General features: G+C 42.7%; 1 protein-coding gene across 3 annotated transcripts in view; it reads left to right on the top strand.

The window, feature by feature from the left end:
- Positions 1-26,837, top strand: part of HEATR6 (HEAT repeat containing 6) — a 60,991-nt gene extending 34,154 nt beyond the window's left edge. The window contains exons 15-25 of one of the 3 annotated variants that reach the window (XM_059907130.1): positions 588-722; positions 1,527-1,649; positions 2,389-2,513; positions 3,174-3,270; positions 6,140-6,344; positions 8,021-8,588; positions 10,200-10,254; positions 12,008-12,145; positions 16,567-16,738; positions 25,232-25,409; positions 26,611-26,837. In XM_059907130.1, the coding sequence (XP_059763113.1) occupies positions 588-722; positions 1,527-1,649; positions 2,389-2,513; positions 3,174-3,270; positions 6,140-6,344; positions 8,021-8,588; positions 10,200-10,215 (1,269 nt within the window). In that variant the 3' untranslated portion in view covers positions 10,216-10,254; positions 12,008-12,145; positions 16,567-16,738; positions 25,232-25,409; positions 26,611-26,837. Of the gene's footprint in view, positions 1-587; positions 723-1,526; positions 1,650-2,388; positions 2,514-3,173; positions 3,271-6,139; positions 6,345-8,020; positions 10,105-10,199; positions 10,255-12,007; positions 12,146-16,566; positions 16,739-25,231; positions 25,410-26,610 lie in introns of those variants that run through there. The other 2 variants (XM_059907129.1, XM_059907131.1) reach the window with 2 other exon arrangements.
- Positions 26,838-27,197: the final 360 nt, after the last annotated feature.

Here is a 27,197-nt window from a genome sequence, read left to right as displayed (position 1 = left end):
CGCAGCATGTGGGATCTTCCGGGACCAGGGCTCGAACCCGTGTCCCCTGCATTGGCAGGTGGATTCTCAACCACTGCACCACCAGGGAAGCCCTGGCTGGGTGTCATTTGATCTGATTCTCGACCAGCTCTGCTGCCCACTAACGTTATCTCTCTCTGCCCCAGTTTCCTGGTGTGAAAATGGAGATAAGGATATATTCTTCATTTAGTTGGTCTGAAGATTAAAATGAGTTGATATGTGTAAAACACTTAGAACAATGCCTGGCGTGTGGGAAGCTCTCTGAAAAACAGCTACTGCTGCTGTTATTGCTATCCTCATCCTCATCTTCCTCCCCATTATTATCATCACTATTGCTGCCTTACTGTAGCAGACTGTAGTTTCCTAATGGATGAAATGGAAGCTTTTAATTAGTTGTTTTCTAAAGTTCCTTTCATTGCTGTGGAAGAAGTACTAGTAAAAGTATTTACAGTAAGCTACTACTTTAAGGAAAAACTTTTCATCACTGTGGTTACTCGTGGTGGTCTTAGCGTCGAGCTGGTCCCACTGTTGTCTCTTGGGCTGCAGTTGTAACCGTGCCTCTGTTCCAGGTGGTGATGTTCTGGACTGTGATGCTGAACGGTCCTTTACCCAGAGCCCTGCAGAATTCAGAGCATCCGACTCTGCAGGCGAGCGCCTGTGATGCCCTGTCTTCCATCTTGCCGGAAGCCTTCAGCAATCTGCTGGTAACCTTAGCGGTGTTTTATCATCTTTAATTTGTGACGCTGAGCATGAGAGCTTGAGTTTGATTTTGACTGTTTTTCATTTTGCACCAGTATTCAACATTATCTCTGAGGAAAAGGTGCATGTTCTACTTGAGTGTAGGGTGAGGGCAGTGGGGAGCAGCACTGACGTCTTAATGTCTCAGAGGAGCTTTTACTCCCTGTGCTTAGAAGGCGGGGGGAGAGAAGTGAAAGTAGCAGAGGCTTTGAAGTCAGATTTCAGAAAGATTTCAAATCCAAAAGTTAGAAAATCCCAGCTCTTTGGATTTAAATCCTAGCTGGTTTAAATCTCAGCTCTTCGGTTATCTTAACTTCTCTAAAAATTAGTTTTATCACCTATAAAATGTAAATGATGTGAGTAATAACGTGAAGCATGTAAGAACGCCTAGCTTGGTGCCCAACACACATAGTGTTCAGACTGCTACTTCCTTTAATCCTTAATGGCATTTGCATCCATTCTTATTTATGTAAATTAGTTTTTATAAGGAAGGCAGCTTGACTAAAGTAGGAGAATAAAATGACCTGACTCACGATGGTGGAGGTTAAATGTAATCACGATGCTGTGTGTACCCCTGCCCCGAGTGGGTACTCAGTTGTTAACTGGATCTGAGTTGAACCTTTGTTCTCTGCCAAGTTAGCCTCAAGGGCTCAGTTGTGGTCAACTCCTGAATGTGGATTCAACACAGGTGTGTCACAGTCACTTGTCGAAGGCATTGGCTCATGGCTGTTTCATTCGCACTTTTCCTTGGCCAACCTTTCTCGTTGCAGAGTGACAGGCAGATCCTGTGCATCACCATGCTGCTGGGGCTGAACGACAGCAAGAACCGTTTAGTGAAAGCTGCGACCTCTCGGGCCCTTGGGGTCTACGTGCTTTTTCCTTGTCTCAGACAGGTCAGAGTGAGCCCGTGTAGCTCCACTGTGCCTCTTTACAGTCCATTTTCTTACTCTCTTTGGTGGATATAGAGCTCCTGAGTTGGACAGTAAAGGAAATTAAATTGCTTTGTAATCTGGTTTCCTTAATTGCTACTAAAATATGCCACTGCCTGTAGTTCATTTGTTTTTAACGATTTTGTCCACTGGCCAGGACCCTCGAACAGTAAATGTTTAAATCAGTGGATAATTGGAAAAAATGAAATGGGACATTACCGTACGATACTAATAATTTAGAAAGCTAATAGAGTTTTTACTAAGAAGGAAATAAATTTCTCCTTCACTCTTACTTGTGACCTTTATCTCTCTGAGAAGTGTGTAAGTGAACAGGATGTGTTTTGGACATGTGTTTCATTGTCCACATCTCTTCCTGAGAAGGAAATCAAGCCAAGCTCAGGATTCATAGACAGTTGTCGCAGGCCGAGTTATAAGATGTTCACAAGAGCAAAATCTATAGGCTCCTTGGGTGTGCATGGCACATACCAGAATTGTGGGAGACCTTCCCCTGGGATTTTAATGAGTGTCCAGATTGTAATATAGAAGAAGAAGAGTAAATAGATTGAGTAAAGGAATTTTGATTTCCAAATAAAGATTTGTGGTAAAGGCTTACAGCTTTATCTGCAAATAAATTTGAGAATTTTCAAGGTAGCAGTGTGAACTCCTAAAGTGACTACAGTGTTTTGTTTTGTTTATCTTACAGGATGTCATATTTGTTGCAGACACAGCAAATGCAATATTGATGTCACTTCAAGACAAGTCTCTTAATGTCCGGGCCAAAGCAGCCTGGTCCCTAGGCAACCTGACAGACACTCTGATTGTCAACATGTAGGTGACTCAGCTCATTTCTCCTGGGTGACTTCCAAGCCTAAGGTCCCAAGAGGATATCTTTGAGCCCTATTATAAAACCAAAACCTTAGTAATGGTTGCCCTACTTTTTAAATATTGTATTTGTATTTTTTTAAGTAATGTATTCACAGGTTGAAAAAAGAATTCAAACAGTACAAAGGGGTATGCAGTATAAAGCCTTTCTCCTACCTTAATCCCCTAGTTTCCCTCCCCAGAGGCGACTGCTTTATTCATACACAAGTGTCTTGCTTTTTGTCATTTAACTCTAACATATAACATGTATAAGCATTCTCCTGACTTCTACTGACTTTTTATAAATTGGTATTATTACACAGTCATCACTATGTGATGATTATTTCACCATGACCCTGTAAGTGAACATTCATGTTATTTTAGGCTTTTATATGCATTGAACATTTTCGTGCATGAAATCTCTCCATTTTGAGATATTCTTTTTGGTTACATCCAAAAGAATGTGGACCTACTAGGTCAAAAGGTATAAACTGTAAGTTCTTGGTATAATCTGAACAGATTTTTGGAGCTGTTTTTATAGTTACACTGAGTGAATATAATTTGTACATGTCTATATTTAACTGGGCTTTACCTTTTAACATGTTTTGCCTGCTTTGGGTGGGACAGGGAAACACCAGACCCAAGTTTCCAGGAAGAGTTCTCTGGCCTCCTGCTCTTGAAGATGCTGCGATCAGCTATAGAGGCATCCAAGGATAAAGACAAGGTAGACTGACAGCAAAACCTAATATTTTTCAGTTAGATACTTCGTGTATTATAGTTTTATCCCACCAAATTTATCCCTGTTCAGAGGAGATTGAGGGTGTACTCAGGGTATATAGTGTACACGCCACACTTGTACAGTTTCTTTCCTGTCTCATGAAAAATACCAGTACCATTTATTTTATTTTATTTTTTAAATTTATTTATTTTATTTATTTATTTTACTTATTTGTTTTTGGCTGCGTTGGGTGTTTGTCGCTGCGCGCGGGCTTTCGCTAGTTGCGGTGAGTGGGGGCTACTCTTTGTTGCAGTGCGTGGGCTTCTCATTGCAGTGGCTTCTCTTGTTGCAGAGCACAGGCTCTAGGTGCACGGGCTTCAGTAGTTGTGGCTCGCGGGCTCTAGAGCGCAGGCTCAGTAGTTGTGGCACACGGGCTTAGTTGCTCCACGACTTGTGGGATCTTCCCGGACCAGGGCTCGAACCTGTGTCCCCTGCCTTGGCAGGCAGATTCTTAACCACTGCGCCAGCAGGGAAGCCCGTCAGTGCCATTTGTAAGACTGCTCCATGATATGTCCATGTAGCTGGTTTTTTCCAAAAATCTTTAAGTAGAATAGACAAGTCAGAAAGATGAGCAGCTTGGCTTTGAACATTCCCTGTTACACTATTAAGTTTTTAAAATGTAGACCTAAGCTTTAGGGTCAGGCAGACATGGTTCAAATCCTGGCTTGCCGGTTACTAGCTGAGTGACCTTTGGTGCATTATTTAACTTCTACGAAGGTGAATTTCTTCTGTAATGTGGAAGTCGTTACATATACCTCATTGGATTCCAAGATGCCTTTTTTTTTCTTAACACCTTTATTGGAGTATAATTGCTTTACAGTGGTGTGCTAATTTCTGCTGTATAACAAAGTGAATCAGCTATACATATACACTTATCCCCATTTCTCCTCCCTCCTGCGTCTCCCTCCCGCCCTCCCTATCCCACCCCTCTAGGTGGACACAAAGCACTGAGCTGATCTCCCTGTGCTATGCGGCTGGCTGCTTCCCACTAGCTATCTGTTTTACATTTGGTAGTGTATATATGTCCATGCCACTCTCTCACTTCGTCCCAGCTTACCCTTCCCCCTCCCTATGTCCTCAAGTCCATTCTCTACATCTGCATCTTTATTCCTGTCCTGCCCCTAGGTTCTTCAGAACCTTTTTTTTTAGATTCCATGTATATGTGTTAGCATATAGTATATGTTTTTCTCTTTCTGACTTACTTCACTCTGTATGACAGTCTCTGGGTCCATCCACCTCACTGCAAATAGCTCAATTTCATTTCTTTTTATGGCTGAGTAATATTCCGTTGTATATATGTGTCACATCTTCTTTATCCATTCATCTGTCGATGGACACTTAGGTTGCTTCCATGTCCTGGCTATTGTAAACAGTGCTGCAGTGAACATTGTGGTACATGACTCTTTTTGAATTATGGTTTTCTCAGGGTATATGCCCAGTAGTGGGATTGCTGGGTCATATGGTAGTTCTGTTTTTAGTATTTTAAGGAACCTCCATACAGTTCTCCATAGTGGCTGTATCAATTTACATTCCCACCAACAGTGCAAGAAGGTTCCCTTTTCTCCACACCCTCTCCAGCATTTATTGTTTGTAGATTTTTTGATGATGGCCATTCTGACCGGTGTGAGGTGATACCTCATTGTAGTTTTGATTTGCATTTCTCTAATGATTAGTGATGTTGAGCATCCTTTCATGTGTTTATTGGCAATCTGTATATCTTCTTTGGAGAAATGTCTGTTTAGGTCTTCTGCCCATTTTTAGATTGGGTTGTTTGTTTTTTTAATATTGAGCTGCATGAGCTGCTTGTATATTTTGGAGATTAATCCTTTGTCAGTTGCTTCGTTTGCAAATATTTTCTCCCATTCTGAGGGTGGTCTTTTTGTCTTGTTTATGGTTTCTTTTGCTGTGCAAAAACTTTTAAGTTTCATTAGGTCCCGTTTGTTTATTTTTGTTTTTATTTCCATTTCTCTAGGAGGTGGGTCAAAAAGGGTCTTGCTGTGATCTATGTCATAGAGTGTTCTGCCTATGTATTCCTCTAAGAGTTTGATAGTGTCTGGCCTTACACTTAGGTCTTTAATCCATTTTGAGTTTATTTTTGTGTATGGTGTTAGGGAGTGTTCTAATTTCATACTTTTACATGTACCTGTCCAGTTTTCCCAGCACCACTTATTGAAGAGGGTGTCTTTTCTCCACTGTATATGCTTGCCTCCTTTATCAAAGATAAGGTGACCATATGTGCTTGGGTTTATCTCTGGGCTTTCTATCCTGTTTCATTGACAAGATGCCTTTTTTTAATAGCACCTAGCATAGTACCTGACTGATAGCAAGTGCTTAATTTAGTACAGTGGTTCTGGGAAGCCCTACATCAGGCTAATTTAGTCAGAATTGGTTTTTAAAAAAGAAAGCTTCCCAGATGATTTTAGTATGCTGCAAAGGTTGAGACTCTAGTCTAGCAGAAAAGTATTGACTGGAATTATGAAACCTAGCTTTTCCTCCAAGCCTTGCTGCAAACCACCAGTGTCCTGTTGCCCCTGGGCCTTGCACACCATCTCTATACAACAAGGAAAATGGACCTCTCTGAAGTCCAGTCTAACATTAAAAAAATCAGGGCAAGGAGCTCTGCAGAACCTCACCTCTCTGATGGCTCAGGACGTTAACCACACAAGACCTTGCCGAGTTCTAAGAACCTGCGCCTTTACAGGCTGCATTTTTCATTATCTCTCTTGCTTTAAGATGTCTTGGGCCTCCTGGGTTTTTTAAGTGGAAATTATACTTTCTGGCACATGTCTTTAGCATGTTTTACGTTTGATTCTAGGTAAAAAGCAATGCAGTCCGGGCCCTTGGTAATTTGCTTCATTTTCTGCAACCATCTCATATAGAAAAACCCAGATTTGCTGAAATCATTGAGGAGGCTATCCAGGCCCTAATTTCTACTGTTCTAATTGAGGCTGCCATGAAAGTCCGATGGAATGCTTGTTACGCAATGGGAAATGTATTTAAAAATTCTGCTCTTCCCTTAGGTAAGATCATCTCCCTCTTCTCTCTGGTGGAGGGCCTCTTTGGACAGCACACACCAGTGTGCATTGTTATTAAAGCCACAGTATTATTCATAATGTTTTAAAAAATGGAAACATACTGAACACCCCAGTTTAGGGGAAAGGTGAGATAAATCATGGTATATATATTCAGAGAGATACTTTGTTGCCACTTAAAATTAGGTTTACAAAAGGTTTTTGGTAATCTGGGAAAATACTTCTGATGTTAAGCAAATTAAAACAGGATATGAAAATTGTTTCTACAGTATGATCTCAATAAATGGGTAGAAAAAAGACTGAAAAGAAATTAGTCTAATTATTAACAGTGGTTGCCTCTGAATGGGATGATGAGTAGGATTTTATCTGCTTTCATTTTCTAAGTTTTTTACAGTGAGCATCTATCGTTTTAACAATCAGGAAAAAAGTAAAGGGGAAAACAGACCTGGGAGAAAGAGAGTATAAATGGGAAATTCCGTATGCGCCCTTGGTACTGAAGTGGAATGCTGCATAGGGATCTGCCTCTGAGTAATGACATGCTGTGCACCTTGATAGATCATCAGTGGCTGACAGCTGCTTGGGTGTCTGGATCGCAGCCTCCAAATCCCAGTTGCTTGAATTGCCAGCATTTACCTTACATATTTGTCTCAGTGACAAGATTTGAAACATAAGTGTGTGTTCCTGGAGAGGTGAAGCCATTCTGGACCAGCAGAGCCTGCATCAGGTTAGGGAAATCTGGCTCTGCTCCCCTTTACTGCCAAGAGCGTCCAGGCGGACCAGTCAGCCGGGAGCCAGTGGAGATGTAGCCTCGTGGCTTTTTCCACTGAGGAAACAGCCTGAAGTAACCTTTGGGGTTGGAGCTCACGGAAGCTGGGTATCTGCTGCCTGTCTTCAGAGACATCAGAGAGGTTGGGAAGGGCTGGGAGCATTAGGGAAGCTGCCTTCTACTCTGCTGCCCACCTTGAGGACTGAGAACTCCTGAAATGGAGTAAGTGGTAACTGACGAGGAATAAAACTGGCCGATTTCCTGGGGCCAACAGGAAGCGAGAGGAGCCAGGAATCTAGGCATCATCTTCTCAATATTAGAAAATTGAGCCTTCAGTTAATCTGAGTCCTCTGTTCCCCAGTCACTGCCTAGACAGTATTTTCTTTTTCTTTGCAATAAAATGCATGACTTGCTTCGTCCAGAGCAGGGTCTAGATGCTAATCTGGGTGGTGAAATGGCCTTTTGCCAGCATGAGCAGGGCTGGGCATACAGTTGTGCACTTTGCGCACTGCTCAGAAGCACCCAGCCGAGAGGACAGGTGGGGCTGCAGTTCAGTCCCTGCTCCTCCCACCAAGCCTTACCCCCTCAGACGAGCATCTTCCCAGAGAAGGAGCCTCTTTCTAAGTCACCAAAGTTCCTATTCAGGGTAGCAGAGGTCCTGAGCACATGTCATGCTCATCTAGGGAAAGGGAGAGCTTTGGGAGCCGGTACTTGGCCACTTACCTAGGATCCCATAGTCACTCACCACCCCGATCTTGTAGGGTTATTGTGAGAATTAAATGAAAACATAAAATGACCAACTTGAGCACTAGTGTATGTGCTTCCTTCTACCCCTCTCCCTCTCACCCCACTTATTTTTAAACCTTCATTTGCTTTAATGACTATGGATTCTTTCTAGGAACAGCCCTGTGGACCTCCCAGGCCTACAATGCCCTGACATCAGTTGTGACGTCATGCAAGAACTTCAAAGTGCGCATCAGATCTGCCGCTGCCCTTTCCGTCCCGGGCAAGAGAGAGCACTATGGGTCTGTTGACCAGTACGCTCAGATCTGGAATGCATTGGTCACTGCCTTACAGAAGAGCGAAGACACCACAGACTTTTTGGAATTCAAGTACTGTGCTAGCCTACGGACCCAAATCTGCCAGGCACTGATTCACCTCTTGAGCTTGGCCAGCGCCTCAGACCTGTCCTGCATCAAAGAAACCCTTGAATTGAATGGGGACATGGTCCAGTCCTATATCCTACAGTTTTTAAAATCAGGAACAGAGAGAGATGACACTGGAGCACCCCACAACCCGCAGGAAAGAGACCAGATGGTCAAAACAGCCCTGGAGCACATAAGCAGTGTCCACGCACTGGCTGGCGACACATCCAAAAGGGCCATCATGGGCTTTTTAGAAGATATCCTGACCGTTTATTTTGACCCATCTGGATCACAAGTAGCACTCTTAGGATTAACAAATCGGTGAATATTTTACCGGACCTTCCAGGTGTCAAGTGATGACAGGAAGACCTGAGCTTGAGCATCAGATGTGTGGGATTTACTCTTCGGGGCAGAAACAGTCCTTTCACTATTTATTTAGATTGAGTTAGCAGCTATTTAAATTTTTCTCAAAGGGCTCAGCCACTTTAGAGAGTGGTTTCACTGTGCTGACCGTGGCCATGGTTGTTGGAACCTCTGACCTGTGCACGCGGGAGCCAAGGAGTTGGGTTGTCGTGTGGTGGGCTGAGCAGACTGGGGGGTTGTGAAGAGTGTTTAGTCTCAGAAGAGTATTTTAAAAAAAGCAAAAGGATTTAGGAGTTAGAATGTTGTATATTGTGTCTCTGGGAATTGTTTTTCTTTTATAATAAACTGATGTAAAGCAGTGTGCCCATAATCTACCATTTTTATCAAGTTGCCTTTATAGAAAGCTGTGAGCAGAGCTGCTGTTCAGCCAGTTCGTTCTGGTACAGCTGCATCAGTTGCTGAAATACTGAGACGGTTCCTCACAGGTTAATAAATAGCGGTTGCACTGAGCTCCCCAAGTGGCAACCCTGGAAGCCCCCTCCACGCCTTCCTTCAATCCTGTAAAGAGTGAACTGGCACGCAAGGGCCTCTGGCCTAGGCCCATGTCCATTTCACCCTGGCCGTAACATCAGCTTCTATCTGAATTTCCTAATGCCCTTTAGGAGAATATGGTCCCATGTGCTAAATTTATGGTGGTTTTGCCACTTTTGGATTTGTGCCTTAAAAAAGGATTATTTGTTTAATTTAGATGATTACAAAGAAAGGTTTTTAAGTTATACTTTGATAACGCCCAAGTAGTTATAAAAAGTAATTTCTCACTGAAAAATTATTAACATTTAAATTTTGTGTACATCTCTTGACCACCAACAATTTATTGGAAATGATTTCAGTCAGGAATTTAGAGATACATAATAAAAGATTCCACACTTATACTTGATATGGGATAAATAAGAATCAAGATACATAGAGTGGGTTTTGGCAATATATTATTTAACTATGGTTATTTAGTTTAAAATACATATTTCACAGCATACATATGTCCTCAGTTTTTCTTCTTTGCCCTTAAGTTACTATTCTCCCTCTGTGCTGCTGTATGTTCAGAAAATACTGTTTAGGCAAAGACTAGGGGACACAGTGCTCAGACAGCTGAAGGCTCACTTTTCTGTTGGTAGAGTACAAGTTTCCAAAGAATGAGACGACCAGCACAGTAAAAACTACCATATAGAACATTCTTTAGACTTGTTTTTCTTTGGAGATGATTCTGGACACGATTTTTTATAGAGGCCATGGAACTGAGTTGAACCTGTACTGACCCTGCAATGAATCTTAGGACTTCCTTCTCTTGAAGGAATACTCTTAGTAGCAGCTTATTTGCTTGTTGTTTTCATGAAAGTAAAAATGTGGCATATGTAACTTATTCCTCGTTCTTTGGGCTTTCACTGGTGGGTTCCTTGATAAAATATCTGTGAAGTGACTTTGAATGGTTTTACTTGATGATTCACTCTTATCCTTTGCTTATCTTGAATAAAATCTAATTTTTTTCTTTCTAAACCTTTTGCTTCCGTTAAGGTGTCCAGGTTTCTGAAAACAGATGTTAATATTCGTATGCAGGGAAAAAGCAAGGGTAAGCACTTCTAGAAATCCCATAATGCAGGGTGTGGGCTTCCGTCCCAATGGGATGCTGATTCTCTTCTCCCTGTGGCTTTGTGGGTGTACACCTGGGCCAGGGGCTCCTCTCAGACACCTGGGCTGGGGCCTCAGTAAAGCTGCCATCATGAAAGGAAGCCACTCAGAGAATAAAGGGCCAGAACTTATTTGATGCAGAAACAGTAGGAAGTCTGGCTCTGATACAGAATTCTAATTCAGAATGCCAAATTCTGAACTTTCTTTTGATATTTAAAAGAAAAATTTGGAGGAGTCAGCTTGGCACAGATGTCTAGAGCCTTTATTCATTGAAGTGACAGCATTAGGAAACATCACTTATATTCGAACCTTTCCTGTGAAACCCGCTAATTCCTGCCCACTTATAGAACCCGAGGAAGACGCACACTGTAACCTCTTTTGTAGAATTAGTTAATGGTAGAGCCAGTGCGCTAAGGTGATTAGAGGGTAGACAGAAACCTCCTATAGAACACCAGGGCAGCAACTTCCCTGATTTTGATATTTGTATGTGAATCCAGACGAGGAGCAGAACCTCACCAATCTAAGAGCTAAGTGAGTTCTAGTTACTCCGGTTCATTCGGCCTTCACCTCGTGAATATAGTGCAGCCTCTCTGGGGACATAATTCTAAACAGGAGCAGCTGTGTCAATGGAAAAAGCCCTTCCTTGAGAATTATTGCTCTGCAGTCTATTCTATGACCTACTAGGATTGACTGTAGGAACACAGGTATTTTTTAAATTTAGAAGTTCTGTTAACAAAATGTTATCACATTGATAGGTCAAATAAGAAAACTCATAAAGAAAACTCATAAAAATGGTCATTTTTATGGATACTGAAAGAGCACTTGATAAAATTCAATGTCCTTTTCTGATCAAAAACCCTTTTAAAAAATAAAGAATAAAAAAAGATGCTTCGTTAACATCATAAAATATTTCTATCTTGATGGTGACTTCGCTAAAAAAGTCACAACCAAGACAAGCAAGCCTGTCATCGCCACGGTTACCTAACATTGTGTAAGATTTGGTGGTCAAGTGTGATTAAATAAACCAAAAGTAGAATTTTCCAAGTTTTTTCAAAGAGAGGTTCCAAATTATCTTTATTTGTAAAACACCAGTCTGAGGGACAGAATTCACAAATAATTATTTGTAGAAGATCAACTCAGAAAATAATAGAATAAAAGTTCTGTAAGGTAGCTGGTTACAAAGTAAATATGCCAAAATCAATAGCTCCTCTACATATCAACAATAACCAATAAGATTTTTTTATGTTAGAAAAAGATCCCATCACAATAGTAATAAAAAGAATAACATACCCAGGAATAAATCTAACCAAAGCCTATGCAAGGATTTTGTGAAAAAGATTTTAAAAATTTTTTGAAGGTCATTGAAGATTACATTAAAAAAAAAAAAATGAGAAGATATACCATGTTCCTAGATAGAAGGACCCTTTATTATAAAAAGACCATGTCTCTCTGAATCTATAAATTTAGCTTAAGTCCTATCAAAATCAAAAAACATATTTTTAATGGCAAAATGATTTCAAAGTTCATCTGGAAAAATGAATGTAAAAATTCAAGGATTAGGCTTCTAGCCACCACACTGCAAGGGAAAAGAGAATCTCTTCCTCAATTAGGGTGCCCTAAGGGAGCATTTTTCAGCCTTTGTAAATCCACGGCCCTGTTGTTACATAAAAATCCATCTCTTATTCTCATTCCAGTCCTAGCCCGCCCTGTCTCTCCCACTGCATGTAGCTGTAGTGCCTGGACTCAATGCATGGAGCTGCTATCTTGGAAAGGAAAGAATAACAGGAAGATCAGGGAAGGAAAGGAGAACTCCGAGTACCACCGAACTGGCAGTAAGTTTACTGTTTTTCCCACTCTGGTGTCTCCTGGCCTGGACTCCAGGCGGACAGCATCCTGGACCTGCATACCATGCAGGCAGAAGGAGCTCCCAGAGAAGCTGTCTATTTCTGGTCCTAGGATGGGGCAAGAGGGCCTGTGTAAGTCAGAGAGAGTCAGGGAGATCCCTGTTTATTGCTGCTTCTCATCTCCCTCTCCAGCCCCTCGGCAATCCCACTGCAGCAGAGGCTGTCACAGCCAGGCAGGTGCCCAAAACTTCAGGGAGGGGAACCCTTCTCTCTGACCAGAGGAAGTGCGGTCCCAACAGCAAGGGAGTGATGCCCATTGCTTTCTCTTGCTCTCTGGGTTTTCTCATTTGACCTCTTGATGTGATAATATTTTGTTAATAGAACTGTGACACCAGAGGGAAATTCAAAACCGTGGGAATGAAGGAAGAGCAACAGAAATGGGAAATATTCGGATAAATAGACTATTTTTCTCATCTTAAGCTTTTTATAACATGTATAATCAGTTAAAACAAGACTTATAACATTGTCTGACGGGGTCTTCAGTGAATATAGATGTAATACACATGAAAGTTACCACATAAAGAGGAGGTGTGAAGAGATTTATACAGTAGTAAGATTTCTATATTTCACTTGAATGATAAAATATTAATCCCAATCAACCTATGAAAAGTTAAGTATTTTGTAGTCGCTAGAGAAACCACATGCACACGCACACAAATTACACAGAAGATATATTTAAAAACTCAATAGGTAAACTGGAATACTAAAAAATATTCAAATAATCCAAAAGAAGACAGGAAAAGAAAGACAGGAATGAAAAACATAGGGAACAAATAGAAAACAAAAAACAGTAGACCTAAATCCAAACATATCAACAGTTACGTTAAGTTTAAAAGGTCTAGGTATACTAATTAAAAGACAGATTGTCAGAATGTAAAAATATCCAAGACCCAGCTATATGCATTAAAAGCAACCCATTTAAAATAAGTAGTATAGGTTAAAAATAAAAGGAGAAAGAAAAATATGCCATGCAAATACTAATCAAAAGAAATTTGGAGTAGCTATATACTGTCAGACAAAATAGACTTCAGAGCAAGAAAATTTACCAGGAATAAACATGGAAATCGCATAATGATAACAGTGTCAAGTCACAGAGAATGCCTAACAATCCTAAATGGATATGAACCTCACAACACATCTTCAAAATACATGAAGCAAAGACTGATAGAACTGAAAGGAGAAACGGCAAGTCAGCAATTACAGTTGGAGACTTTTAACACTCACTCCTTTCTCAGTAACCAATAGGACAAATAGACCATATTCTGGATCATGAAACAAATCTGAACAGATTTTTAAGAACTGAAATCATACCAAGTATGATCTCTGACCATAATGAAATTCAGCCAGAAATCAATCACCAGAACATCTCTAATGACTTGAAATTAAATAACATACTTCTAAGTAATCCATAGGAGGTCGAAGGGGGAAGTCTCAAAGGATGTTGGAAAGTGAGAACTTATAAAATACTTGAAACTGAACAAAATGAAAATAGTATTTGATATATGACATATCAAAATGTATAGATGCAGCTAAAGCAAAGCTTTGATGGAAATTTATAATATTTGGTACTTATTTTAGAGAGGAAGAAAGGTTTCAAACAATCACCTAAATTTCAAACTTAACTAGGAAAATAAGAGAAAAACCTAGAGCAAGCAGAAGGAAGAAAATTATGCTGAGTGAAAGAAGCCACTCTCAAAATGTTACAAACTATGATTCCATTTACATGACATTATGGAAAAGGCAAAACTTTAGGAATGGAAGACAAATCAGTGGTTTCCAGGGATTGGGATGGGGGCAGGATTCGACTACAGGGAAGCATGAGGGAATTTTGGTGGATGATGGAACCGGAATCCTGATTGTGGTGGTATTTACATAAATCTATGCATGTGACAGAACGCATAGCACAGAATACTCCCCCAAACATCTATAATTTAAAAAAATCTCTCTCTCTCTCACACACATATACACACACACACACTCTGGATCTCTCTTTCTCACTGTACAGACTGTATCTGTGTACCATTGGGTACACATAGCCAACTGTGTGCCAGGTATAGTAGCACTAAATATATTTTTTAAATATATTTTAAAAGATGGGGGTTTATCTTATGCCTAATTATAACGGTAATAATCAACATTTATTGGCTGCTTTTTATTTGCGAAGCACAAAAAAGATCCTAGATGCATTATGTTAATGCATTTCTAACACTTAAACCATCCTATTATAAACAAGAATATATTTTGTAGCTATTTCTATTACTTATACATTTTAACTCTTTTTGGTTCTCTGATTCTTTTGGCAAACATTTTTTAAATTTTATTTTTTATTTATTTTTGGCTGCCTTGGGTCTTCGTTGCTGCGCGCGGGCTTTCTCTAGTTGAGGCGAGCAGGAGCTACTTTTCATTGCAGTGCGCGGGCTTCTTATCGTGGTGGCTTCTCTTGTTGCAGAGCACGGGCTCTAGGTGCGTGGGCTTCAGTAGTTGTGGCACGTGGGCTCAGTAATTGTAGCTCCCGGGCTCTAGAGCGCAGGTTCAGTAGTTGTGGCGCACGGGCTTAGTTGCTCCGCGGCATGTGGGACCTTCCCGGACCAGGGCTCGAACCCACGTCCCCTGCATTGGCAGGCAGATTCCCAACCACTGTGCCACCAGAGAAGTCCCATTTTTAAAAATTGAGATATTGTTGATGTACAATATTATATAAGTTTCAGGTGTACAACATCGTGATTCACAATTTTTAAAGGTTATACTCGATTTATATTTATTGTAAAATATTGGCTATATTCCTTGTGCTGTACAATATATCCTTGTGGCTTACTTATTTTATACATAGTAGTTTGTGCCTCTTAACCTCCTATTCCTATTTTGCCCCTCCCCCCTTCCTTCTCCCAGCTGGTAACCACTAGTTTGTTCTGTATATCTGTGAATCTGTTTCTTTGTTATATTCACTAGTTGGTGAACATTCTTAAAAGTATATACAAGCTGCAGCATGTCTTGGAAACTAAAGTTGTAAACTATAGCTATGTAGCAGGATGGCCAGCAGATGGAGACAGAGAACACAAAATGATTCAGACTCAGGGCTCTTACCAAAGCTGTGATTCTCAAGCTCGGGAGCTGCAGCACCTGGATTTCAGGTTGCTCTCGTTAGAGCAGTGTTTCTCAAACCTGGCTGCACATTGGAATCACTTGGGGAACTTAAAAAAAAAAAAAAACGATTCTGAGTTTAGTGGTCAGGGGTACTTTTGCCATTGGGAGATTTAAAATCTGCACACATGATTCTAATTACAGCAAAGTTTCAGACCCACTACTTTAGAACACACACCAACAGGCGGTCTCAAGCTGGCATGTTTCAGAATCACCTGGAGAACTTGTGAAAAACAGGTACCCAGACTGTTGTAGTCTTCATTCTTTGGAGAACCAGTGCATACTGAAATGTTGATGTATCAACTTAAGACAGTTACATATATAATCAGGACTAAATCTGATATAGTCTCAGACTAGATTCTAATATATCAGAGTAACTTCAGGCGTCAAATGTTTAAGAAAATTTCATAGGAGAAAAATTTTAATTGAGAAAACGCTAACCATGAACTTAATTTTTCCCCTGGAAATGGAGAGATGCACTGGGTCACCCCTAGACTGTCTTGTGTAACACAAGAGCAAGGCTCCCAAGACTGGACCAGCAGGTTCCCTGTCAGAGAAACATAGCCTACACATGGTGTCGGGTTCCAGAAGTTTATAGTCGTGTTTGGTCATTCCATGGAAGGGCACCAGGAAAAAGTAGAGCTGCTCAGGCAACCGGATTCCCAGCCTTCGTGGGGCAGGCTCCCCCAATTTTTTTCCACTTTCTTTCACCAAAGCGTTTAAATTATTTTAATATTAGCGCCATCATAGATTCATTGTCTAAATAACATTTATTGATTTTCCATATTATACAAGTAATGAATCTTCATTGTGGAACTTTAGGAAAAAACAAGACAATAAATGTATGTAAGTAAAAATGACTGGAGATAATCACTATTATCATTTTGTATGTTTCATGATACATGTCTGTGTACGAGTATACACTATATATGTGGACTCACGCACACTTCAGTTATGTTTGTGTGCACGCGAACACTCTTCCAGGTATACTGTGGGAAATTAGTCTACAAAATTGCGGTCATAACCTGTATACTTCCTTGTAGCCTGCTATTTTACTTAACAATGTATCATGAGCACTAAATACTCTTCTAAAACATGACTTTAACGATTTGATAATTGTCCATAGTATCAATATTCCATAATTTATCCAGTTCTCTATGGGACATTGTTTTCCAATTGTTTGTTGATTTATATGCACTCTTTCATAGATGTTGGAATTTTATCGGGATGTGTGAAGTGAGGCAGAGGTGTAACTGTGTGCCTTCCCAAGCAGTCAGCCAGGTGTCTACACCACTGACGGAGTAACCACGCCATCCTTCCCCCTGGGTTTGCCGTGCTTCCTCGCTCAGATACCGCGTTCTTATATTCCTGCAGGACTATGTAAGCTTCCTAGTCTCTTCATCCTACTGCTCCTCTATCCTCGTGCTAGTCCCAAACTTCTTTAACTCTTGGGCTTTATAGCAGGAAATTCAGTAGCCAGATGACCCACCAGACAAGACTGGTTCTGCCCGGCCTTCTTGACTAGATAGGGCTTAACTCCACATTTCACTTGGGAATCTCAGACGCAGCTAATTGTTGCTGAACGTTTAGTATTGACACTTAAAACAAACACCTTCTGTTTAAGAGGAAGTGAATATTAGCTGTAAGAGGAAGAAAAGAGGCTTTTTTCCATTTAACAAGTGTCCGTAAAGTATTTTTTCTATAAAGCGTGGCCTCTGGCCATCTACGTTCTGTGGAGTCCTTGCCAGGCCAGGAAGGCCTGGTCCTCCTCTACCTCTGGGTCACTCCCAGCGTGTTGACAGCTGAGATGGCGGGTGGGCCAGTGGTCATTCTGAGAATGAGGCTGAGGCACTGTGGGCTGACGCTGGAACGTGGGCTCCACCTTTCCAGGAGGCCGCCTGGTACATGACCTCATTGGCCTTGGCCACCCTCTACCCCCATGGCCCACAGTCTCCAGTTCTGGCCATCAGTCCCCTCTGAGCTCCGGCCCTCAGCCCAGGTCCTCACCTCTTCCTGAAACTATGACAACAGTGTCCAAGAGGGCCCTTGGTCACTGGCAGGTCTGTGGGGCTCCGGTCTCCTTTCTCACCCTGCTCAACCCATTCTCCAAACTGCCAGCCTCCAAGCTGGTTCTCCGGGGCCGTCATCAACCCCTTTACATGGCTTAAAAGAGCCTTCATGGCTGCTCCCCCACCTCCCTGTCGTCGCCAGCCCCTGCCCCGTGGACTTCAGCTATGTGGGCTCCCGCGTGCCCAGGCCTTGGTTCCGTCCTTCAGACTGCACCACAGTCTACACACCGCAAGTCTCAGCAGACACACACGCCATTTCCTCTGGGACGCCTTTCCTGAGCACCTGTGAAGTGGGGATGTTTGTGGTGTCAGCTCATAGGGTCAGTACAGGACTGAATGCAACAAGCAAGCCCTAGCAGAGAGCCGAGCACTGAGAAGACCTAACTGAAGGCCAGCTCTTATCGTTCCTTTTGTTATGATCCTTGCGCCGCTCACAACACTGGACCACAATCACCTGTTTTCGTGGCTGACTTCCAGCTGGACCAGGAGCTCCTTGAGAGCATCCCATCTCACCCACCTTTCTGTCTCACCACCCCCCAGCCTGGTGCCAGGCCACACCTACAGCAGGCTCTCAGCAAGTGTCTGTTGCATGAACTGTGGAGGTATGAAATATCCCCATTTTCCAGTAAGAAAACTGAGGCCTATGGACGGGAGAGTGACTTGCCCCAGATGGTGCTGCCAGTCAGAGCAGGAGCTGAACTCAGGTCCGGGAGACTCCTTGGTCCAGCGCTGTTCCCGCTGCACTGCTATCCCCTGGAGTATGCAGAGGCCCGATACAGAAGAAACGAAAATACAAACAGGAGTTACTTTCAAGGTTGTTATTTTTTGCTGTGTTTGTCTCTGATCTCCCCAGCTATGGTGTTCTAACAACTCAGGCCCTATGAGGAAGACTTCACACAGCTTTGCTCTCAGGTGGGGAGAGCTGTGACATTGGAGCTGACAGCAGCCTTCAGGGTCATCTGATCCACCCCCACCCCACCCCTTTACCTCAAAGGGGACCACGAACCCAGGAGGAGAAGTGAGCCGCCCACAGCCATATGGCTGACAGCAGAGCCGGACTCCCTTTTCAGTGCCCCCTCTTATTCATGGGAAGTAAAGCAGCGTCAGTGTAGGCAGAGCAGCAGCAAAGAGCCTAGTTCTTTACAGGGCAAATGCTCCCTGGACGCCTCCAGCACCGGCAGGCAAGGCCTGCAGCCTCCAACAGGTCCCCCCAGAGACAGCGCAGCCCATGCCAGGACGGGAGGCCCAGGGAAGCCGAGTAGGCAGAGTATCGGCAGTCCAGGCCCCACCCAGAGGGGTGTTTCAGCCTGTGCTCTTTGCTGCCTGTTGATGTGCCATGCTGTTTACAGCTTCTCCAGGGGAGGGCAATTAACTTCTCGAGCCTGGAGGTTTATGGCCAAAGACGGGACAAGGGACGTTCCACCCCACTGGGGCCCTTTGAAAGTGAATGTTTATGATTTATCTCTGCGCTGGGGCACTTTGCCTTTAGCTGCAGAAGGACTGTCCCACCCAGCCCCCACTTTCCTGCCAACACGTGCTGGCACCAGGCCCATGGCTAGAGAATTGAAACATGTAAGCCTCGAGACAGGAAATGCAGCTGGATGTGGCCCTGGTGTGGAAGATGTGTGGACTCACCAGTCCGGGTAGGGCACTGAGCAGGGCCTCTGGCTGCCCCAGGATTACTGTTGGGACTCAGGAGTGTACGGCTGGGCAGTTGGTAGGACTGCCTCCCTGAGCCCTGCCCTAAGTGGGCCAGTAGGCTTTCACCCCTTCACACCTTCATTCATCACCCTTCCCACCAACACACACAAACGCACGCCACCTACTGTGTGTCAACAGAAGGAAGATACAAAGATGAATGACATACCAGCCCTGGCCGGAGGAACTCACAGACCCGAGGCCAGTGAACACAATGTGACAGTCGGTGGGAAGGGAAGGGAAGGGAAGGCTGCCCGAAGCGGAGACTCGCTCAGCGCTCAGCCAGCTCTCCAGGGAAGCATCAGGGAAGACTTCCCAGAGGAGGATGAAAAGATGGGAAAAGGCTCTCGGAAGAGGCGTGGAGATGTGGCGAGCAAGCACACAGAGGAAAGTGTGTGTGGCTCAGCGTGGCCGGGCATGCCAGCGCCCTGAGTCAGGGAGGGAAAGGAGGCAAGAACAGGAGGTAGGTAGATGGAGGTGTGCATCCTGGGGAGTTCAGATTATATTGTGAGGGAGCCAAAGAGGAGTTTCGAGAAGAGTGCGGCTAACACAATCAGATTTGCTTTAGAAAAAGCCCTCAGTTGGGAGGGTGGTGATTAGAGGGAAAGAGGCACCGTGGTTGTCCTACTCGGCTGTCCATTGTAACCACCTGGGGAGCTTTAGAAAGGCTGATGCCTGGGTCGGCCTCCAGAGAGGCTGCAGTAAGTGGTCTGGGGTGTGGCCCGGGCACTGGGATGGTGAAACTCCTTCTCCCTGTGACTCTGATATGCAGTTGAGGGATCTCGGTTAGGAAGCACTGTGGAAGCACTGTGGCCGTCCAGGTGAGAAGTGGAGAGGCAGTTTCCGGAGACGGAGGAGGGCACACTTTCAGGAGGAAGAATCACAGCCTGTGGTGGTTGGTCGGATGTGGATCCTTAGAGAAAAGGAGGAGAAAACAGGCTGCTCCTTAAAAGGTTAAACACAGAGTTCCCGTATGGCCCAGCAACTTAGATACACACAAGAGAAATGAAAACCTGTGTGCAAAAACTTGCATACAAATGTTCATGCAGCACCATTCATGATAGCCAAAAAGTAGAAACAACCCAAATGTCCATCAACTGTTGAAGGGATAAATAAGATGTGGTAAATTGTTACAATAGAGTATTAGTCCCTTGAAAGAGGAATGATGTACTGATACATGCTACAACATGGGTGGACCTTGAAAACATTATGCTGAGTGAAAGAAATCAGTAACAAAGGAACCATATATACACATATTGTATGATTCCATTTATACGAAATGTCCAGAGTAGGCAAATCTATAGGGACAGAAAGTAAACTAGTGGTTGCCTAGGACTGGGAGGGGAAGGTGAGACTGGGAGTTGATGGCAAGGGGGTGTAGGTGGGTTTTCTGGGGGGATAATGAAAGTATTCTAAAATTGGTGGTGATGGGAACACAACTGATTACTAAAAGCCATTGAATTTTACACTTTAGAAGGATGGATTCTAGGGCACGTGGATTATAATCTCAATAAAACTGTTAGAAGGGGGAGGTGTGAGGACTGCCGATTTTACTCTGAGGAGGTCGGGAGCCTTGAGAGGGCTGTGAGCAGAGCGGTGCCATGGTCTCACTACCTTGTACAGGATTCCCTCTAGTTCTAGTTTCTCAGCCTCGTTGCTATTGACATTCGGGGCAGGATAATGCTTCATTATGGAGACTGCCCTGTGCATGTGGGATGTTTATCAGCACCCCTAGTCTCTATTGGTGCCGGGAGGACCCCCCCTCCACTCTTGTGTGACAACCAAAAACACCTCCAGCCACTGCCAAACATCCCCTGGGGAGCAAAAGTACCCCACTGAGAACTGCTGCTCGAGGCTGTAGGGGGAGCGTGCACAGGGAGTGGGGATGCTTATGAGAGCTTTATGTGGAGATATCCGTTGAGCAGACAGGTGGGGCTGAAGCACCTAAAAGAGTCTGGCAGCTTCGCTGACTTCAGACTTGGAGGCCATTGGAATGAATGTCACAGAAAAAAGCAAAACCCAAAGAGCTGGTTCAATTTAATTTTACTTTTTGAGCAAGTATTATGCTGAAGACATCAGGGCAGATACCAAGATGAGTAAAATAAGCTTCTGACCCCACCTCACCAACACTGAAACCTCTCAGTCAAGGCAATAGTGAGGTGCAGAATGCTCTGGAAGTACAGAAAAGGGAGAGTAAATCCAACTTGTCCAGGAGGGAAATTCCATCAATAGTTGAAATATTTCTTGACCTAGACCTTTAATTTTATCTGAATTTTTTATCATAAATCTGCTGCTTATTGTGTAGTTTCTACGGTTTGCAAAGAAGTGATTGCTTTTTTTTTTTTGGCTGTGCTGCTTGGCTTGTGGGATCTCAGTTCCCTGACCAGGGATTGAACCTGGGCCATGGCAGTGAAAGCCTGGAATCCTAACCACTAGGCCACCAGGGAAACTCTCCCAGTGATTGCTATTCTGTTTCCCAGGCAAACACTGCAGTGGGGGCAGGAGGGGAACAGCAAGTGCACAGAGCATTTCTCAGCCTCTCTGACATCTCAGGAGCCACCTCCTCCAGGAAACCTTTATTAACCAATCCTACACCCTACTCCTCAGGGTCCATGTGGCATCTGGGCACGGGATAGCTCTATTACTGCAGGTCTATCCCTCCATCTCACCCCTGCACACATAAACATACACATGCAAGAATGTGACCCTTCCCAGTAAGACACAAGAGTGTTTTACTCACCTTTGTATCCCCAGGACCTAGTACAATGTGTGGCACGTGATAGGTGATCAATAAACAATTAAAACATACTTGTAAAACTATAAGACATTGATGAAAGAAATTGAAGATGACACAAGCAGATGGAAAGATATACCGTGTTCATGGATTGGAAGAATTAATATTGTTAAAATGACCATGCTACCCAAGGCAATCTACAGATTCAGTGCAATCCCTATCAAAATACCAATGACATTTTTCACAGAACTGGAACAAATAATTCTACAATTTGTATGGAACCACAAAAAGACCCTGAATAGCCAAAATAATCTTAAGAAAGAAGAACAAAACAGGAGGTATCATGCTCCCTGATTTCAAACTATGCTACAAAGCTACAGTAATCAAAATAGTGTGGTACTGGCACAAAACCAGGTACATAGATCAATGGAACCAAATAGAGAGCCCAGAAATGAACCCACATTTATATGGGTAATTAATCTATGACAAAGGAGACAAGAATATACAATGGGGAAAAGACAGCCTCTTCAATAAATTGTGTTGGGAAAACTGGACAGCTACCTGCAAAGTAATCAAACTGGACTACTTTCTCACACCATGCAGAAAAACAAACTCAAAATAGATTAACAACTTAAATGTAAGACCTGAAACCATAAAACTTCTAGAAGAAAATAAAGGCAGTATTTTTTGGATATGTCTCCGTAGGCAAGGGAAACGAGTAAAAATAAACAAATGGGACTACATCAAACTAAAAAGCTTTTACACAGCAAAGGAAGCTATGAACAAAATGAAAAGTCCACCTCCTGAAAGGGAGAAGATATTTGCAAACAATATATCTGACAAAGGGTTAATAACCAAAATATACAAAGAACTCATACAACTCAACATCATAGAAACAAACAACCGAATTTAAAAATGGGCAGAGGACCTGAATAGACATTTTTCCAAAAAAGATATACAAGGCCAATAAACACATGAAAAGATGTTCAACACTACTAATCATCAGGGAAATGCAAATCAAAACCACAATGATATACCACCTCACACCTCTCAGAGTGGCTATCATCAAAAAGACAACAAATAACAAGAGTTGGCAAGGATGTAGAGAAAAGGGAACCTTCATTGACTGTTGGTGGGAGTGTAAATTGGTGCCACCACTATGGAAAACAATATGGAGATTTCTCAAATAATCAATGGTTGTTGATCCCTTTACATGAAGGGAGAATCACATATGGTGAAGTTCATGACATGTACTTTTTGAGCTGAAATATGAACACTCATGAGCCTAGATGTGAAGAACACTTGCTCTTGGTCAGGGATGGACCGGTCAGACCCACACCAGCAGGAGGTGGTGAAGTTAGGTAACTGGCCCAAAGTGGCGGAGTCTGAGCTCTTTCCAGTAACAAGCCCACCTTACATACACAAACCCCAGTGTGTCCCATCAGATGGGTTCAGATCGGAGTACCTTCAGGTCCCCACACTTTTGGAAAAAGTTTAGCAATATGTATCCCAAAAGCCTTAAAAATCTTCCCACCTAGGAATGCCACTTCTGGAATTATTGTAAGGAAACCATCCAAAATGCAGGCAACACCTACTGTATAGCACAAGGGACTCTACTCAATGCTCTGTAATAAGCTGTATGGGAAAAGAATCTAAAAAAGAGTGGATATATGTATATGTATAACTGATTCACTTTGCTGTACACCTGAAACTAACACAACATTGTAAATCAACTGTACTCTAATAAAAATTAAACAAAGAAATAAAAAAACAAAATGCAGGCAAATAGAGATGCATAAAGCTATCCATCACAACATTTTAATGGACAAAACTGGAAATAACCCAGATGTAAAACAGCTGGGCAATGGTTAAATCCACTATGGGACCTCTCTATGTTAAAGAACTTACAACCATTTAAAATGTTTATGAAGAGTTTTGAATGGTGTGGGGACACATTTATGTTATAATGTTAAGGAAATAAAATAGGCTACAAAAATTTAATGCATATGTTTTAATAACAGCTCTGTTGGTACACTAAGGAAGAAAAATTTTCCAATGTATTAGGAGTGGTTATTTCTGAGTAGAGAGACGATGAGTGATTTTTCATTCTATTCCATATATTTTAAAAAATATTTTGTCCTTTTATTCTACATGTTTTTGTGTAGTTCCAAGTTTTACACCAAGTGATCAGGAAAAAGTACACATTTATTTAAAAAGAAAAAAAAAGACCGAAAACTGAGTTACCCAGTAAATATAAATGGCATTATAAGCACTATTGTGGTGTCCAGAAGAACTTCCCCTATCTGAATGACGCCAGTTTGGACTGGGGAATGCCACCCACCAAACCCCAGGGACCACCTGCCCTATGTTGTAGTATCTGTGTAGAACACACATTATTCCTTAATAATTTTATAGAAACTAACTCAGTTTTTTAAACTTAACTACATGTATTTTAAGATAAAATTTTAACTACTCTAAAATGAAAAAATAATACCACTTTCTATTCATGGAACTTAACCACAAAAATAAATGCAGTAAAGCAAAACAATATTACCAAATTCTAGACTGGTAAAGATTCTGAGCTTGAGCCCTTTTTTCTCTCTGTTTAATAAAAAGTGGGGGCAGAGGGGAGAGTGTTGTCAGGGAGAAAGGGACAGATTAGCAAAGTTTTGAGAGTTATTAAAATGTCCTAGCCCATCAACAGACCCCAGGAATCAGAAAGATTGAAAGATAATTGAAGTGATCTTCTCACTGGAGACTTTGATTTGTTTTTGATGATTTGCCCAGGTAGCACCCAAACTGCCCACTGTACCACATCCTGGGGGAAAGTGCCAGACAGTATTCCTAGCACCAGTGGATCTCCCTCAGTCTGTGGCCACTTGTCCATCTGGTTTTAAGGTCAAGGACAGGTGTTTCTACCATGAACGCCTTTCCATTCCTCTTACAATTCCAAAGTCCTACTCTTGTTCAAGACTTTGGTGTTTCCATGCAATACTCCAATGCCTTTATCATTTATTTGCAAAGCATGTTTTGGGGCTTATAAAACCATAAACTTGCTGATACTGTGCCAGTTCTGATCTGAAACAGGCCAGGCAAGTTTAAAAGGGCGAAAAGATGCCACCAGTGCTCTGAAATGGTGGAGGCCAGATAAAAGCTTAGGACACTTAAATTCACTCATTATACAGAGAGGAAACTGAGGCCCAAGAGGGGGGTGGGACCGATGACCAGTGACAGAGTTGGGTTAGAATCCGGGTCCCCAAATCCCAGTCCAGTGTCACCTCTCTGCTGCACTCCATCTGAAGTTTGCTCAGAACCAAAGTCATTGTTTGCTTTTATCATGAGAGGTTTGCTTACTTTGGAATCTCTTTCCAGCTGCAGGACCAGAAACTAAAATCAGAGACCAATAAAGAAGAGCAGGGTCCTCCTGCAAGTGTTTCTCCTTGCTTCCTTTAAATGTCAGTGACCTCACGTCTCCCTCTCCTGATTGACACCCAGCTGTGGGCTTGCTTGGTTCAAGGAAGAATCATGGATCTGTGAACTTTGGCGGAAGGTAGGGACCTCATCTCGCTCATTCAACCGACATCTAGAGAGACTCTCCATCTGCTAGGGTCCTGGTCCAGCTGCCTCACTCATAGAGGAGACTGAGTCCCAGAGAGGAAGGGTAACTTGCTTAGGGTCGCCCAGCTAGTAAGCAGCAGGGCTAGGCTTGGAATACAAGTCTTCTGCATCCAAGGTCAGTGCTCACTTTAAAAAAAATGTTTTTAAAATAAAATTCTCTTTTAAACTTGGACAAGCAGAACTGTAGCATCCATGGGACCCTAAATAAAATTCATTTGTTTAATCCATTCATTCAGCAAATACTGATGAGTGGGATATGCCAATATATATTGATATGCCAATATATGATTGCCTGGCAGCACTAAGGAGCCATCAGGGTTTGCGGTCATGAATCTAAAGTGTGAGCTGCCAGCCTAGCTGTGCATTTTTCTCGAACTTCATTCAGGTACATGGGGTCAGGTGCTAAGTGAGCGGAGAGTCAGATCTAACCAGGGTTGTGATTTTGCCAAAGGAGTGTGATAAAGGAAGGGGGTGAGAATTGAGGGGATGTAAAGAAGTGAGTACGATGAAAAATCATAGGATTGAAAGGTGAATTTTATTATAAAAACTTTTTTTTTTTTTAATTTCACACAATGAATTTTGAAACCGAGTTGTGATGCACATTCAGGTTAAGATGGTAATATTGTCATCTTTGTTTGGAAGCTGTCTTGAGGGTGTTCACTTGGGCAGGTTCAACTTGGAGACAGTGGAGGCTCTGCTTGATTTAAATTGTTGTTTGATCCAGTGCCCGACCTGAGAGCCTCAGGACTTTCCTTCCTCCGGAAGGAGCCTTTTGAGACAAATCTAGGGGCTGGTCAAAGCTCAGGAGCTGCAGCTCAACTTCTAAAGCCCTTTTATAGTGTTATTTGTATAAGTAAATAGTTGGCTTCCTATTTCAGGGAGGGACGTATTTGTCCTCAAGGCTGCCTCGTGTCCTGGGCAACCACTGGGGTGCTGGAAAGCACAACTGCTCCTCTCCTGACGTTGTTTTGAAATAGCCAGGGCAATTTGGACCCTTCAACCACAAAAATCAATTGTATTCTGAAGCTGAAATACGAGCCACCCTGCTTCCCCCTCTCAGTTTTGTATTCTGTCCATCCCCTACCTCATCGTAACACTTCCTAAGAATCTGGCCTCCTTTCCACTCATTGTAGGTGCCCATGCGGACGATCTGCATTACTTGGTTTTCATTGATGTCAGCGGTGGTAATGATTAAGTGGAAACACCCCACCCCATTCAAACGTCTCCCACTTCCTGCTGATCCCCATTGCGAGCGAGAGTGCAGTGTGCCTTCCAATATTCCTCCCAGAACTTGTGGCTGGAGTGCAAGCGAGGTGAGACAGTGGAAAGCAAATCCTCTTGACTCCAGTCACACCACCACCTTCCAGCAGCTCCAAACGTCAGCCTCCTCCCCAGGCGGATGCAGTAGTCTTTGGAAAAACTCAATGGATATTTCACTACCAAGTGGTACCAAACAATAACTGAAGGTATAAGCAAAGCAGAAGTATATGCATATATAAAAGTGTACCAAGATGCACACTTCTGATGTGTTCTCTTTATGTAAATTGTAACCCAGGATAAAAATTTTAATAAAGCAGAATTCTAGAATCCTAACTAATGTAGGACCTAGGCGTGGGGGCAATCGAGAATGCTATTACCCACTTGAAGATCCCAATGTTCTGGGTTGCCTTTGACAAGAGGACATCAAAACAGTAAAGAATGATTGCCGATTGTTGTTTCA

This window comes from Balaenoptera ricei, chromosome 20, assembly GCF_028023285.1.
Source record: "Balaenoptera ricei isolate mBalRic1 chromosome 20, mBalRic1.hap2, whole genome shotgun sequence".
Taxonomy (NCBI): Eukaryota; Metazoa; Chordata; class Mammalia; order Artiodactyla; family Balaenopteridae; genus Balaenoptera; species Balaenoptera ricei.
This window is presented reverse-complemented; position numbering and strand designations above follow the sequence as displayed.